General features: G+C 39.9%; 1 protein-coding gene and 1 long non-coding RNA gene across 4 annotated transcripts in view; one reads left to right on the top strand and one right to left on the bottom strand.

Annotated features, from left to right (window-relative positions):
- Positions 1 to 13,708, top strand: part of GATA4 (GATA binding protein 4) — a 67,906-nt gene extending 54,198 nt beyond the window's left edge. For all 3 annotated transcript variants that reach the window (XM_032215421.1, XM_032215420.1, XM_032215422.1), the window contains 5 exons: positions 4,576 to 4,742; positions 5,671 to 5,796; positions 7,358 to 7,445; positions 8,540 to 8,688; positions 12,476 to 13,708. In XM_032215421.1, coding sequence (XP_032071312.1) covers positions 4,576 to 4,742; positions 5,671 to 5,796; positions 7,358 to 7,445; positions 8,540 to 8,688; positions 12,476 to 12,658 — 713 coding nt within the window. In that variant the 3' untranslated portion in view covers positions 12,659 to 13,708. The remainder of the gene's footprint in view (positions 1 to 4,575; positions 4,743 to 5,670; positions 5,797 to 7,357; positions 7,446 to 8,539; positions 8,689 to 12,475) is intronic.
- Positions 4,744 to 17,408, bottom strand: LOC116507349. The gene is made up of 3 exons (XR_004255184.1): positions 17,314 to 17,408; positions 10,279 to 10,450; positions 4,744 to 4,825 (listed from the first exon to the last, which is right to left on the bottom strand). It is a non-coding gene; the product is annotated as an uncharacterized LOC116507349 (long non-coding RNA).
- Positions 17,409 to 17,428: the final 20 nt, after the last annotated feature.

The following is a 17,428-nucleotide window of genomic DNA, read 5'->3' as shown; positions in this document are numbered from 1 at the left end:
TGAGAATAAAAGGGAGGTTCCCAAACTACCTTGAACATCTGGAGAAAAGTGGTGATAGAAAACTGATGCAAAACTAATAGGGTGGGCAGATCTTGGAACGAACAAAGTTTCTACCTCAGAGCTCTTCAGGAATGTTGCTCAGAATCACGTAGAACAGAGAAGTCTTTAGTGCAAAATTAGTACCTTTTTCTTTAAAATGATGGTGGGTGAGAGAGAAGAAAGAGGGAACACTGTTATAGTGAAGTGAATTAACAGCCTCTGCAGACCAAATAATCTATTCCAAATGACATCAATACCCTAGGGCAGGGGTGTCAAACTTGTTTTCACTGAGGGACACATCAGGGTTGTATTTGATTTAGGGTTGGGCGTGGCCATAGTGGGCATGGCCAGATCAATGTTACTCGTATCAGGAGTGCCTTGGGCGGCCCGAGCATTCTGCCAGTGAAGACGGAGCTCTGTTTTTCGTGGCAGAGGCACTGCAGGCGGGTCCTTTGTTGTTTCCAGGGCGGCCCCACAGGCCAGATCTAAGCACCCCAGGGGCCAGATCCAGCCTGTGAGTCTTGAATGGGATACCCCTGCTCTGGGGGATTAGGCAGATATCTTTTCCAGACTAAAGAAAATGCCCTACTTTTTATTGTACAGAGGTTTTACTACCTGTTTTCTTGTTACTTTAATCCGGAATTTTATTATATGTTTGTATTTATGTATTAATGTATATGTCAGCTCAAAACATAGGGCAGATCATGAAGGTGACTCCATAGGAAGACTGGAACTATACTTCATTGAGAAAGGCTACAGCACGGGTGACAAACGTGCGGTATCACATTGTCAAACCTGGGGCATCATGTTTCTACAGGTTTGCATGAAGTCTGAAAATGCTTGCACACTCAAAGTAAAACTACTTAAAACCTTCAGTATGTAAAACTAATAGAAAATCAACAATTATAATATAATCTGTGTCCAGCACAGCTGTGCATGTTTTCAGTATGCTTTAGAAACACTTAAATATTATGTAGACAAAACATCCTCCTACTATTTATTAAAACTAATTAAGCTGAAAAAAGACAAAGCTATTGTATGAGTTATTTTAATAAGTTGACTTTTTAAAGCAGCTGCATCTTTAACCAGATGCATGCCAAAAACAATGTGATTGTTTAGTAAATATTAAAGAGATGAGGTACTCTTTCAAGGTCCAAGGGCATTCTTCCAAATTATTATGGAAGTGTGCAAAATTAGTTTCTTCTAACACATTCAAAGGGTAAAAAGTTATAATTTATTAGAGACTCTCCAAATCAAATACTGTTTTTTTAAACAGCTTCCAGGCAATTTTTCTAAGCTTTCCAGCTTCTGTCTGGCACAGCCAAGGTTGAATGTCTTCCAAAAAAATACATTGCTTATCTACCCAGGCCTGGACGTTATGTATATTCTGTCTCAATATTCCAACATTCGGCACAAACAACCCTCTGTTCCTACATGATAAATCCCAGGCAGCCCAGTGTGTAACCACGTATAAATTCAGGACAATGCAGACTGCAAGGACGCCTTTCCTCCTGCTCTTGTTCTTCTCTTCCCTCCTCCAATTTTCATTTGGGATACTTCTTTTCCACTATTTCATATATACATTATTTGTGATTTATAATTTCTCCTCCTAAATGGAGGGCAATTTATGGACTTTGTGTGTAATTTCCCTGTGTGTGTGTGTGTGTGTGTGTGTGTGTGTGTGTGTGTGTGTGTGAGAGAGAGAGAGAGAGAGAGAGAGAGAGAGAGAGAGAATGAGAATATGAATATGAACCAATTTCAGTTGGTATTATTTAAAGTGCAGTTGTTCTGTTTGCTTGCTTTATTTTGTCCTTCTTAGCAGAGAGACGTTCCATATTTCCAAGTTTCATTTGGAGGAGGATTACATCACCTTCACAGTATTAGCTTTGTTTATAATTATGCAAGCTATATTTGGAGGCAAGGAGCTACTGTATCTCTTATACTTCTCCCTCCTTCGGAACAAAACCCCACAGCTATAGCAGATGGTACTCTGAATTTTTTTTTCCAACATTGTTCTTAACTTAGAAACAGCTGCTTGGGAGATATCAGAGCTGGCACTCTACTTTGATCAGAGCAACGGTGCCCTGCCTATGTGTGAGTTTTTCTGAAATCATCCCCCAAACTTCTATTAACGAGACCTTCTCAGTTTATAAACTCACACGTTTATATTGTGTCTTTTGTCTCTTTGCAAGGTTAATAGCTTTGTCCAAGGAACATCACTCTGACATCTGTGGAAGATTCATTTTCCTCAGTACACAAATTCTTGCTTCTAAGAGCCCAAGGTCTTCTAAACATAATTAGTGCAGATGCTACAAAATGATTTTTTTTTAAAGGGTGTTGCTTCATAATATAGGAAGAGGAAAATAATTCCTTTAGCAACATGTCCTTTTAATGTCATGCACCCATGACAGTACTGGCTCCTCTTCCCCTCAAACACACAGTAAATGCCTATTGGAGGGTGGGGTGGGACATTTGCAAGTAACTTGGTGTATAACAATCTAAATTCCACCACTGTGGTTAATTCAATAAACCATGACCAACCATCATACTCTAGTTGAATCAAGTTTTTCAGTCAATTTTCTGATGATATCCTTTTTAGATAAAAGTTGTTAACAAAATACAGACAGATTCTAACATCGGCATTGAAATAGCTATGCTGGGGAAAATGAGCTGGGCTGACTCCCAGGATTTGGGAGGAATAATGTGCATAGACAGTCATAAATAAGATGAAGTGGAACACTGGAGTCAAATCTGCATTCAGCCACAAGTATTGCACAAGATGGGCTTGTGATGTGTGTGTGTGTGTAAATATATACACACAATATATATTGCAGGGCTAGCAATAATGCCGACATTCTTTTAAAAATATCTTTTTGTTAAAGATTTTGCTGAATTGAAATATCAAAGAACAAGACCAAACTGTCTTTATTTATTTATTTATCTCTTTCCACCATCACAAAATTTGAGCTTCAAAATTTTCAGCAACGGGTACTCTGCTTAGTGGCCTAGTTGGCCTCCTGCACCATGGTGTGTGTGGGGTGCGTTTTTCCCTCCCCCAGACTCTGGAGGCTTTCCTCAACCCTCTGGGAGGGTGAAAACTGCCTCCCCTGGGCTCTGGAGGCCCTCCAGAGCTTCCAGGAGGCCCCGTTTTTCCCCTTTCCCAAGCCTCTGCAAGGTCCCTGCACTTAGCTCTCATCCAAAATGGACTGCGTGGAGGGATGGGCGGAGTCAACCACGGGTGGAATTTAGAGGTTCTCCGAACCGGCCACAACGTTAGCTATAGGTTCTCCTGAACTCGGGCAAATCCCTAGCAGCCTACCCCTGGGTTCTTGGTATAGGTGAGAGAAGAGAGAAAAAAGTGAATTGATCCCACAATCCATTCCAGATATAACCGAGCTACCTTTTGTCTGAGTGAAGATGTCCTCAGAAATATAAAAGAGCTAATGCGATGTCAGCCCAAGAGCTTTTCTTGGACCAGTTCAACTCTTGAGACATTTTGGAAATATCCATTAATTGGATTGCCTGCCACATCGCCGAACTGTTTCCCCGGTTGGCGCCGTCAGCGCAGCTTCCTTGCTTTTCAGTTCTGTGCATGTATAGAACAATTTTAATTGTGCATGTGCAGCATGCACACGAGCGAATTGGCAGTAGTGCCGGCCAGAACCCACCCCTACACAATATATTAGTGTCTAAACAAAAAACAAGGTTGTGCATTTGGCATTTCTTATGGAAATCCAGCCATTGTACTAATAAGTTGTCTGAATCCAATTATTATGTTTAGCAATATGTTTTTATTATTATTTTGGTTGGGCAGAGTTTAATTATAAGAGTCCTGCAATTGTTTTTTTTAAGCAGGTTTAAGCAGGTTTGTAAATCCCTTGACCAACTTTCAGATTTGAATAAGGAGACAGAAGCAGAGCACTCTTTCTGCTACACATTCTAAGTACAAAGGGTCTTTAAATATTTGATAAATGCATCCAACATCTTTGTAGAAGTTAGCAGCATAAATAATACAGGTCTGCCATTTGTTCTGGCATAAATTGAAATAAGACCTCCCTCTACTGTTCAGTTTTAGGAACTACACTAATGGGAAGGCCTTGCTTTGTGCTTTCCCCAACCTGATGGTTTCTGTTATGTGCTGGATTTAAACACTCTTAATGTCATAGTCATCATGGCCACTGCTTGGGCTAGCTGGAAATGATAAGTTGTTATCCAGCCCATATGAATGTACAAAACTATGCAAAGCTATTCTCTGTGTAGGCCACTTGCAGATTCCAAAGAGAAATAATTCAAGAAATTGACATGCATTGTCTTTTTATATGAAAAGTGGTAGAAAGACTTTATCCTTTGAAAGACAAACCAAAAACACTTGAAATAAGATAGTGGAGATAATAACCTTCAGCTTTTTGCACCACCCTGGTAGACTAAGGAAGGGTATTCAAGCCGCTCAAGAGTTTATACTAAAGACTTGTGAAATGGTTACATGAAAAAAAATCCTTTGATGACTTACTTCATTTTGCCGTCTTGTGCCTACAGAGTTTTTTGATGATTATGCCGAAGGTCGGGAATGTGTCAACTGTGGTGCTATGTCCACCCCACTGTGGCGAAGAGATGGTACTGGCCACTATCTTTGTAATGCATGTGGACTCTACCACAAGATGAATGGCATTAACCGGCCACTGATCAAGCCCCAGAGGAGGCTGGTAAGGAGTGAGATGCAAAACCCTCACAAACTGTGAGAATCTCCTTTGTGATTCAATTCCACCTGTCCAGTATTAATCTTGACCTGTAAAAAAGCCAATTAGATTTACATCATTTATAAGGTTGTATATTGTAACACAGTTTCGATATGGCCCTGAAGCCTATTCCTCCTGCTCCGACACACAAGGAATTTGTCTCAGGTGTAGAAGCTCTCAATGGACATACAAATAACAAAATGATAAATCATAAATCATAAGATACCATAGGAGAAGGTAATAAGAAAGATGAGAAGGATAAGAGCAAAATAGCCCTACTACATGGGTGAATATCAGGGGTGGGATTCAAAAATTTCAGCAACGGGTTCTCTGCCCAGTTGCTGGGTGGGCATGTCTATGGTGGGTATGGCCTAGTCAGCCTTCTGCACCACGATGGCGGGGGGGCTGTTTTCGCCTTCCCCAGGCTCTGGAGGATATCCCTAAAGCCTGTGGGAGGGTGAAAACAGCCTCTCCCTGGCTCCGGAGGCCCTTCAGCGCTTCCATGTGGCCTATTTTCCCCATCCCCAAGCCTTCAAGCCTGCACTTACCTTACATCCAAAATGGGCCACATGGTGACTCCTGGAGAGGCGGGGTGGGCAGCGCCAGCCAGGGGTGGGATTTGGAAGTTCTCCAAACCGACCATAATGTTAGCTACAGGTTCTCTCAAACCCAGGCGAATCCGTAGCAACCACCCCTGGTTAATATCCTTAGGTATAAGACAGTACTGTGGGAATTAGGTATTCAACAAAGTGATGGCATGGGGGAAAACTGTTTTTATGTCTAGTTGTTTTAGCATTTTATAGCAATTTATGATAATGAGTAAAAAAGATTGATAGATAAGATCAATCTTAGTGAATTAATCAGCTATTCTTGCTTTGAACCCTTGTCCTCACAGTCAGCCTCCCGTCGGATTGGACTGTCATGTGCAAACTGTCACACATCTACAACCACACTGTGGCGCCGGAACGCCGAAGGAGAGCCAGTCTGCAATGCCTGTGGTTTATACATGAAGCTCCATGGGGTGAGAGGAGAAAACAAAGCATAAACTATCTATGGCAGCTTCCCCCAGTTTGCTTGTTTCCCCCATGCTGGATGGGAAATCTGAGAATGCAAAAACATCTGGAGGGCATCAGTATGGGAAAGCTCCTTTTGGATATAGATCAAGAAGGTGGCATCGGGACTTTTCCCCCTGCGTAGGATTTCCTGTTACTAAAGAGGGCAGAGAAACCGCCGTTTCTAGGCATTACTTTGAAGCCAAAGATGGGAGGGCAGAGGAGGAAAATGGTGGGGAAAAAATCCAATCATCCTTGTTGGGGGTTTATAGTGTTGCTCTCATACATCTGGAGGGTGTTTTGGATTTGGTCTTTAGTAGAGATGTCCTTCTAGGACTCTTCAACCAGAGTATTTTGATTTGGTTGTTGAAACAATTCAGAATACTCTGAAAGTTCTCGTTTTCCAAAAGAACAACAAGAACATTAAGTTCTGCTATGGGAAACAATGGGAACTGAAAACAGCTTTTGCTGTCATCATTGTCATCGTCATTTTAGCCACTGTTTATCCAATGCAGGATGAAGGCCTCTTCCGCATGTTTGCAACCAATACAGTTCTGAGCTTTCTTTTGCCAATTGGCCAGCAATACTTGCTGATGTCTTTGATCCATCTTCTTTTAGCTCTCTTTCATGGATGCTTTTTATCAAGTGGGATCCATTTTACGATTGCCTTGGTGATCTTGATCTTTGTATAGCTCTGAATAGAATTTTCCAATTACCATATTTTTCGGAATATAAGACGCGCCTTTTTCCCTCAAAAAAGAGGCTGAAAATCTGGGTGTGTCTTATAAACTGAATGCAGCATTTTTTGCCTCCTTAAACCCCAAAATGGTTGTGCAAAGCCTTTAGGAGCCTTGCAGAGTGTTCCTGGGGGCTGGGGAAGGCAGAAATGAGCAAAAAATGGACCTTATTTTGCTAAATTTTGCCCCCCCCCCTCATAGCACTCTATAAGCTTCCTAAAGGCTATGCATGACCCCCCCTTTTTTTTTTCAAAAATGGGCCGGTTTTTTGCTCATTTTTGCCCCTTCCCCATGAACACTCTACAAGCCTCCTAAAGGCTATTCATGCCCTTTAAAAAAAATGAGCCATTCATTTTCACAAAAAACAGGCCGTTTTTGGGACGTATGCAGAGTGCAAAAACATTTTTTAAAATTTGCCTCTTCAAAACCTTGGTGCATCTTATACTTCGGTGCGTCTTATACTCAGAAAAATACAGTATTTCTAACATTTCCTATCTTGTTCTACACACAAACCATCTTCATATTTGAATGCAAAACCCTTTTTTTTATCTATAAGCTTGCATTTTTCTCTATTAATCCCTTTGTTTTCTTCAATTGTCTTTTTCACAAGTTTCAGGTTAAACTTACACATTTCTTTTTGGATTCTTTTTCCTATGGTCGTGCAAATTTCAATGTACTCCAGTTTATGCAAATAAGAGTTAAGAAAACAATGAGTTACTCTCACGATTTTGTACATTCAAAAACTGCAGATTTTTCTAGGGGAGTAATGTTGATCTGTAATGCATCTTCATAGGTTCCAAGACCTTTAGCTATGAGAAAAGAAGGGATCCAAACCAGGAAGCGTAAACCAAAGAACTTGAGCAAATCCAAGACATCAGCAGGTGAGTACAATTAGAAAAAATCTTATCTAATATGACTCAGTGATAATTACAATTTAAGCTTAATGTCTGCCAAAGCTGGAAAAAGTAGACCAAAATCAAACTGGCATTCTATGGCCCTTCAAATAAAACACATCATTTTTCATTCATTCCCCTTGAATACCACCAATTCAAAATAGACTTTGTGACAGTTTATAAAACAATCAGCAAAACCTTCTACGTATAAAAAAAATACAAAGAAGTAATCCAAAGAGAAATAAATTTGTTGAGAACCAAGAATTTCATCAAGTGTTTTTTGGAATAATTTTACCTTGTAAGAACAAGGTGAATGTGGGACAAGGTGGCTTAGTGGCTAAGATGCTTCGCTTGTTGATCAGAAAGGTCGGCAGTTTGGAGGTTCAAATATCTAGCGCTGCATAATGGAGTGAGCTCCCGTTACTTGCCCCAGCTTCTGCCAACCTAGCAGTTCAAAAGCATGTAGAAAATGCAAGTAAAAAATGGGGACCACTTTGATGGGAAGGTAACAGCGTTCCGTGCGCTCTTGGTGATTAGTCATGCCAGCCACAAGACCATGGAGATGTCTTCAGAGAGTGCTGGCTCTTCGGCTTTGAAACGGAGATGAGCACTGCTCCCTAGAGTTGGGAATGACTAGCACATATGTTCAAGGGTAACCTTTACCTTTAAGAACCTTAGAAAGAAGCTAGCCTGCATTCTAAGGTGAAGGTATTCCCCAAGGCTGAGCAGACACCACCTCCTTTCCCTCCATTTCATTGGTGAAATTTGACCAAAGCTGCTGCCATTAAGATGGGCATGTTGGATAGGCCAATTCAGATAGAAGATGGGGGTCTTGCAGGTATCTGGGCATCAACTCATGTAATTACCTAGGAGCTGAATGTCAATACATTCTGGCATTCTATAGCAAGGTTCTTGTCTTTTTCTCTGAAAACCTTCCTGATGAAGATCCATTTGGCCTTTTTCTTATTTAACGTTCATTCTTATTACAGCAGCAATAGTAGCCAATGCTTTAATATTTGCTAAGGTCTCAGGGCAGATCTGGTTTAACTGTTTATCTCTCCTTTTTCCACCTTCCACCCTAGGATCAGCCACCAATGAAAGCCTCCCCACTGCCATTAGCTCAGCCCCCTGCACCAGCACAACCACCACTACTACTGCTGAAGAAATGCGCCCCATCAAGACAGAACCAGGGATCTCATCTCATTATGGACACCCGAGCCCTATTCCTCAGGTGAAGATTTTTATTAGGCAAAAGAATAGTCATATCGTCTCATTGCTTATTGAGCTGCATTTGTATTCTGCTTTTCTGTCAAGGAGTTCAAAATCAAACAAACACGGCTTTCTCTGTATTTTAGTTTCTTAGCAATCCTGTACTGAATTTAACAGAACGGAGTTGAGTTAAAGCTTCAGCGTTCCATGGCAAGCTTGTTAATAAAATTCCTGCACCCACCTGCATACCTTAATGTCAGAGCGTTTGCAGCGTGACTACTATTAGGAGACAACCCAGGAGCAAAACACAGCACACAGAGACTTAGATATTCAACAGGGGTTTATATTAGAGGTGGGTTCCTATTGGTTTGGACCGGTTCAGTCGAACCAGTAGTAACTTGGCGGCCTGGGTCGCGGGAACTGGCAGCAGTCCAGGCCTGCCACTCCCCCGAACCAGTTCTCCTCCGGTTCCACCATTTTGATTTTCAGTTCTGCGCATTCGCAGAGCTATTTTCATTGCAGAAATGTAATTTTTCCCCTTTTTTTGCGCATGCACAGACCTTTTTAGGTGCAAATGCGCATGCTGTAATGCCGCAGTAATGCTGGCAGCAACCCACACCTTGTTTATATACAGAAATATACGTGGTAGCAAATACCTGACAAGTAATCAATCTTCTTAACTCTACATGGAGAACTTAACAATGGATACAATGGACACAAGGAGAGAGACATATGCTCTTCCTGGCTGCCTTATATAAACGCCTCCTAAAGTGGTAAAGACTTTTGTGGACCACTTCATAGTGGTCCATACCAATGCTGATTCATCTTCATTGCATCTGCCTTACATTTCATCAGCTTTACAGTTCCATCAGCTTTACAGCTGGTCAGCTCTTAAATCTCAATACCTTAACACTTAAGCTTGTAAAGCAAAGGTTGCATAATCAGAGTCATTCAACATTAAGGTAACTTTTCATATTCTGGATCTCTCCAGATGTAAGACATTTCTCCCTCATGGAGAAGACTGTGACCATATGATTTATGTACACGTAGCCCTCGACTTACAACAGTGCATTTAGTGAGTGTTCAAAGTTACAATGGCACTGAAAAAGTGACTTATGACCATTTTTCACAGTTATGACCTTTAAAGCATCCCCAACAATCATGTGATCAAAATTCAGATGCTTGGCAACTGGTTCATACTTATGACCGCTGCTGTGTCCCAAAGTCAAAAGCGATCAGCTTTTGTGATCCTCTGACAAGCAAAGTTAATGGGGAAGCCAAATTCACTTAACAAGCAGGTTACTAACTTATAAACGGCTGTGATTCACTTAACAACTGTGGTAAGAAAGGCTGTAAAATGAGACAAAACTCACCTAACAAATGTGCCACTTAATCACAGAAATTTTAAGCTGAATTATGGTCGTAAGTTGAGGACCAGTAGTACATCCTCATGTTATCCAGGAGTTATGAGTATTGACCATTTCAATTGACCTCTAGTGCCTTCTTGGGGTTCTTTAAACCTGGGGCAATAAACTTTTCAGATGTTTTATTAATTGATTTACATTTCATCTTTTATCCAGAAGCAAAATATAACATACATAGCACATCTTACCTTAATTCTATCCACATCCTTCTAAGAGTGAGTGATAGATCCAAAGTGAGTTTCCAGGTTAAGTGTGGACTTGGACTTGAACCTGGGTCACCCCAGTCCAACACCTTAAACTCCCATATACTGGATCTGATGGTCTTTTCATTTTATTCATATGCTGTATAATTTTAGATTTCTTGATGGAAAGGAAAAAAAAGAGTTATTTGTATTTTCTCCCACCTTTCCATCAATTTCCATCATCTAACACCTCCCACCCACTCCACTGCAATAATCAGTGTTCCAAGTATGACTACAGAAGGTGGAGCAAGAGAGGACAGCAGACAACCATATAGAGTTATCCATGGTGGAATTCTAGTAAGCTTGGGTGACATGATAGCAGTGTTCCAATATCTAAGGTGCTGCCACAATAAGTCAGCCTATTCTCCAAAGCACCTAAACGCAGGACAAGAAGCAATGGATGGAAAGTAATCAAGGAGAGAATCAACCTAGAACTTAGGAGAAATTTCCTGACAATTAGAACAATTAATCAATGAAACAATTTGCCTCCAGAAGTTGTGGGTGCTCCAGCACTGGAGCCTTTTAAGAAGAGATTGGACATGGACAATCATTTGTCTGAAATAGTATAGCGTCTTCTGCTTGAGCTGGTTGTTGGCCAGAAAACCTCCAACGTCCCTTCCAACTGTTATTCTGCTCCTGAAGCTTAAGGGAATTCAGGTAACCACTATGGCAGCCTTTCTATTCCCAACTGTCTGTCTTCCATATGTGGCAGGTCCTAGTTCCTATTATGTGCATCCAGCACAGGAATCCATAGGTTACTGGGCTGGGGAAGGTCCCACTCTATCATATCTGGTAAGCTGAGTGGAGTAGGAAAAAACAGATTGTACAGCAACTATCTCCAACTGAATGGCAGTGTGGCTGGGTAATTTTGAAAGTTTACTGCATTTTCAATTTATTTAAACCATTTATGTGCTGCTGATGGCTCAAGACTATTACAAAACTACAGCTGCAACAATAGAAATATAATTAAGATCATTACTTTAGATTTACTTCAGATAATGTTTAGAGAAAATATTATCACATTTTACAATGGGTAAAAGAAGTGGGACAGTTGAAATTGTTAATAGGCCTCAATAAACAAGTACATTTAAGCCTCTTCAATTATAAGGCTTCAGTTCCAGTGGCAATTTTTTTTTAGCAGCACGGGGTCTGCTACGAAGCAATGAGATTGTAAAAGATGCTCTTTTGATAATTTAATAATTTAGGGTAAACTGTATAGATGTACAGTATGTGGCAGTTTGGTCCTGAGGCTTATATTGTGAAGGTAAATGGGAGAAACAGAGCCACATAAAAAATCAAATTAACAAAACAACTTTAAAAACCAAATTCCTGTCACCTCAGTATCTCACTAAACCCAGACCACTTACCCACCCAGTACACCTGTACAAAAGTGAGTGGTACCCATCACTCTAAAAACATTGTCTCTAGTTCAGCAATCCCCAACCTTTCTGGCTTGGTGAATCAGCAAGGGGGAGGGGGGTTAAGAGGGGATGGTTCTGTGCAAGTGGAAGGTGCGTGCATGACCAAGCGCCACTCCATTTGCACAGGGGGCAGGCATGTCCACCCACCCTTGCCCAAATCGAGCTTTGCACGTGTGTGTCCACCGCTCATACAATTAGAACTGCACACATGCTCACCTGCCATTTGCGTGGCCTAGTTTGAAAATGGCTGTGTCCCGGGGATTGGGGACCTATGCTCTAGTCCATCCAATTATCCTCACCCAGAGAATGGATTAAAAGGAAACTCTTTCAGTTATTCCATGCTAATGGCTACTATACAGCCCAGCTATTCCTACTAAGAAGTTTAGTTTGCTGCTTACTCCATAGTTCAGCTGTATATCTTACCCAACATTTCAGAGATTTTGAGGCAAAGTAATACAACTTTATGGAGTGTGGTTTTTTTTTAAATTCAGTTCTCCAATGCGGTAAAATTGTAGCCACAATACATTCTGGAAGATATCATTATTTATTTATTTATTTATTTACTTACTCACTCACTCACTTACTTATCAAATTTATTTGCCACCCATCTCATGGTTCAGTTTTTAAGAGACTGATACAGACAAATGACGAAATAGCATTTTCTTCTCTTTTTCTTCCACATTATTTATGTCCCCCCCCCCTCTTTTCCCTCTCCCCACTAGGCATTCTCTGTTGCGGCAATGTCTGGGCATGGACCTGCTCTTCACTCCACTATGTCTACTCTCAAACTGTCTCCACAGGCTTATCAAGCAGCCATGAACCAATCTCCCCAGCCCAGCTCCAAGCAAGATTCCTGGAACAGCCTAGTCTTAGGGGAAACACATGGAGACATCATCACAGCTTAACAATCTTCTGCCTCTTCACCCCCTTCTAAGGGAGTTACCAAGCTTGGGACTCAAAGGCGATGGGCAACTATCAAGCAATACTATTTGTTCTCCCCACCCAACTTGTTTCTCCCTCCCATCCTTTGTTTTTGTCTAGTTTTGGTCTTAGAAGAGCCATTCCAAAATGCTTTGGCCTGTTCAATCAAAACTGCCAAGTTCTAATTTTAAGAAATCCTCCAGATAACATGGACACCAATATTACATGTTTATACGTAACTGATAAACAGAAATGTAATATCAAATAGTATGTTTGTATATGTGTGTGTACATGTGAAGAATGTGTATGAGCGTGAATGGAAAATTGTAACTGCAGCTTTCCACATGTTCAGTCTTCAGTCATCTTTTGAAAAATGAAGGAATGTATAAGCCAGCCCATAAAAATAGAATGGAGGTTAAGAAGAGATAAAAAAATAAAAAAGGCAGTATATAAGCCAGCAATATCCCTAAACTTTTATTATGGGGATCAGTGGCTAGTGGCCTTTATGAAAGATCTGATTTCCTGATCTGGGACGATAGCTATCCATCCCATTGTTAATTCAAAGCCTAAAGAACCAGCAGCATATGCAGAGAAGAATGGAAAAAAAGGCTAGTGGCTGGCATAGGCTTGGGTTTTGGTTCTCTATTTCCCATTTTGATTTATAAAAATTATTCTTCCCCAAAGAGACTGCAGACCAAAATGTGTTATCTTTGATAGGAAGAGACTCAAAATTCAAGTACGGTGGCTCACAAGAATCCAGAAGAAAATGGAGGTGCTGTGGTTTGCAAATGCTGCAATCAATGGTGAACTGAAGACTCCAGTTTTTTTTTTAAAGTGTGGAACAGAAGCAACAGTTTTGTCTTCAAACATAGCTGCAATTCACTATGGCCTGTGGATTCTAGCCGGAATTTTGTGGATCCAGCAATTTTATGACTGCCAGCAGCACACTGGTGTTAATTTAATTGCTTTTCTGTCAACTTGATTAACCCCTCTTGTTTTGCTATTAATAAATCTATTTTTCCTTTCAAAGCAACCAACTCATAGTGTTTTACCTATCTATTTTTCAGCTGAAAGTGGGATTCTCTATGATTTATATACAATCTTTCAGATAAAGGTCAGGCACAGCTGGAATAGGTGACTATAGATTAGCAGGCACCCATTTCAGAATATGGCAAGGGTAGGGGGTAAGCAAATATTTTGAATTGAAGGTCTGCTTTCTCTCTAATATTAAGCATGGTGTCAGTACTAAATAAAACTTAAAAAAGATTTTATACTTATGATCAAGGTGAACATGACCCAGTGGCAGGATTGACACTAGTTTTCACTCAATCTCATTATCTCCTGCGATGAACTAATCAAACCATTGCAAAATACACAGTTCTGAAGCTTCTGTTCTCGTTTAACAGAAACAAAGCTTTGTGTGTAAAATCAGTAAAATTGTAATATTCATCTTCAGAACTTTTGGGATAGTTGCGAAGTATTTAAAACAAAAAGCAATCAATGAATTTGAATAAATTATGACTCTTAGATCACAAATTACATTTAGACGGTCCCTGATTTTATTCCAAACATCTCAAATTTAGAAATGAAGAGGATCAGGGAAAAATTATGGATAGGGGATTTGCTAAAACAGGGGAGTCAAACTGTAATATAATGTGACATATCAGGACATTTTCCCCCTTTGCTAAACCAGGGATGGCCAGTGTGTGGCGCATCCTACCCAAAGGCCAGGAGTTTGACAGCCCTGTGCTAAAACTTTTCTTGAATCTCTATGGAAATTCTCAATCATCCTGATCATAGTTGTCCCTAAGGTGCTTTTTCAAAAGGAAACTGAACTTTGTTTTTCCTTGAAGACATTTAATTTCTCATACAAGAAACTAGAAGCTTCTTCAGTTCTGAGATTTTCTTGAAAATCTCTTTGCTACTATCTGGTGGATGTTTAGATCTTTAAGCCTAGATATGGCAGCCCTGTCTTGATTCAGATTTTGGGATTTTGTTCAGATTGCATTGTTTGTATACCAAAACCTATCCAAAATGTCATACATGCCTCTTACAAATCTAAGCATGAACAAATATAAAATCCTAGTTTATTCAGGGACTGGTCTAAAGAGAGTATCTGACATGCAGAAAATGCAGACACTTCACTCATGTGAATCCTATTTGAAATAGTAGTATCTGATTTAGGTTAATATCTCTGAAAATTAGAATCAGTTTAGCTTACCTATCCCTTGATTTTTATTTAGTGAAAGAGATTACCAATGTAAGGCATTTGCTAAATCCCTATTCTTTTTAAGATGTAGCATGTCTTTGGATCAGTGCAATCTCAGAGATTTAAACAATTTTATTTTAAAGTATCAACATAGTTTTTACTGTGAAACATTCATGTACATGTTTTGGTACTATTCTCTTCAAAATACATACACATATTCTATTTTTAATTATTCTAGTTATTTAAAACAATTTGTCCCTTTTAATAATTTAAACAATACAGCCAAAGAACGAGCAGAGGTAGATGCATGCAAGCATTTTGTATTGACTTATCAGTACCTACATTACAATAACACGGTTAAAATCAGCCTCAAATATAAGAGCAAGAGCATTAATTAAGCCTGTAGCATATGCAGGAAAGCAACCAAAGGTCACTGGAGGCGTAGATTGACATAAAGCCATTTCTGCACCCACAAGGCGGGTTTCAAGCTGTTAATGGCAACCACCTCAGCAAAAGGCAGGAAACGTGAATTCCTGTGGCACAGTAGAACTTTAAACACAGAATTTTGATCCATCTGGTGACCAGTAGGTAGTAAATGCCTCGCAAGGCCAAAGAAGGAGTTTTATGGCCATGATTTGCTGCTGCTGTTGGATTACTCAAGGCTGTTTGGACCCATTTCGGAAGATGCTCCTTTATTCTGAAAGCCAAACATCTATCAGTTCTGCTGATGTAATTGTCTCTGCAATTACAAACAAATTGATAACCACAATGAACTTTGGCGCTGATAGGTTGTGCAGAGGTAGCCTCTGAGTTTGATGTAATATGTGAATATTACTGAATGTTGCTTCAATTTAGATGTTTTAACATGGAGTCCTAGTAGTAACAAGACCCAAGCAGCAGGAAGAAGATAGCATAGTATTAGTAGTTTTGTCTCTGAACAATATTTTCAGGATTGAATATTACATTAGTATCCAAAAAACATACACATTAAAACATGCAGCTCAGCAATCCCTTCCAAACAGGACTGCCCAATTTGTACATGTAATACACCTACATAAATTATCTTATTTTGTGCTAGCTTGTACACAGGACTGTTTTGGGAAAGGAAGGATACCTCTTAAGTTGTACAGTTTTGTTTTCACCTTAAACCCAGGAAACATTGCAAGTTTCAGTAAACATTTCTTAATGCTTGCCATGCCAAGGATAGGTGTTGAGGTTGATAATCAGCACCTCTGTTCTAGTTCCAGCTGACATTAGTAAGAATAAAGTTAATTACACACACCTAAAATGTGTTTACTTCTGAGTCATCTGATGTCTCTGATTTGTTCACAAAGCATAAACAAACTCCTACTGGATTATCTTAAGCTGATTTATTAGGGAGTAAGCCCAGATTCTGTGTGGTTCAGAGAACTGGCAAATCAGACCACCGGCTGCCCCTGCCCGTTTTTCAGGCTGTTTTCTGAGCTTAATTTAAGAAGATGTTGATCTACCCTTAATCTGGTTTTTCAGATCTTCCAATGGTTCACCTATCGCTATTGTAACTTGAGTCCACCCCTCTTGCTGCTTGGCTGTTTTCTTCTACTTTTCTAAGCATTAAAGCCTTTTTGATAATATGTACAAACTAGGATAATTTGAGCCTAATGATTTTTGACTCTAGATAAGAACTATGTACATTTCTTTGATGAGCCTATTTTGTTGGCTGTCCAGGGTTGTTTTAGGAGCCTTCTACAGCATGCACTTTCCAAAACGTGTTATTTTAAGGCACTTTAGCATGGGTCCATTGTACACACCCTGAAAACTTTTGTTTTTAAAAAAGCTTCCTGTGAGAAAAGAAAATCTGTACAAGCTCATAAATAAGTTAGCATTTTTTATTTTTTTTTAAAAAGAATTTTGCCCTTTTTATGGAGAAAACAGATTGCAAATCAAAAATTCTACCCGAGATGCCAAATTCTTTGAAAATAAAGGTTATCAACCAAGGAAAAGGGATATAAGAGGTCCTTGGTGCTCTCTGAGCTTGATTGTTTTCATGCAGATGTTTCATTACCCAAACTAGGTTTGTTTTTTCCTGTCAGAAGCACCACAACATACTATATGGCATAAATTTTAAAATATAAAATACAAGATTAAGACATGTACAAGTTAAACAGATCTTGGCCAGAAACTGATAATGTTGCCTAGTCTGAGTAATGAAACGTCTGCAAGAAAGCAACCAAGCTCAGAGAGGATCACTTCAACCCTGAGCCACAAATATTCTCCTTTATTGAAAAAGGATACTTTATTCTCTCACTGTGGCTACCTACATTCAAGCAAACTGCAAAACTACCCAAAGTTAATGCTAGCCAAATTTTGCTTTATGTGCGTTTGCACTTCGCCTCCTTTAGTGAGTTGTGGGAACACAACGGTGCACGATTAGACTGTTTGCATTTATACCTCAATTTTTCTTTTGCAGTTCAAACAGGAATAAGGGGCTTTCCAAGGCTTTCCCTTAGCCCCAATTAGTTCACTCTTCGCAGGGCTACGCAGGGATCGATGGAGACGAACAGTT

The sequence above is a fragment of the Thamnophis elegans genome, chromosome 4, assembly GCF_009769535.1.
Source record: "Thamnophis elegans isolate rThaEle1 chromosome 4, rThaEle1.pri, whole genome shotgun sequence".
Taxonomy (NCBI): Eukaryota; Metazoa; Chordata; class Lepidosauria; order Squamata; family Colubridae; genus Thamnophis; species Thamnophis elegans.
This window is presented reverse-complemented; position numbering and strand designations above follow the sequence as displayed.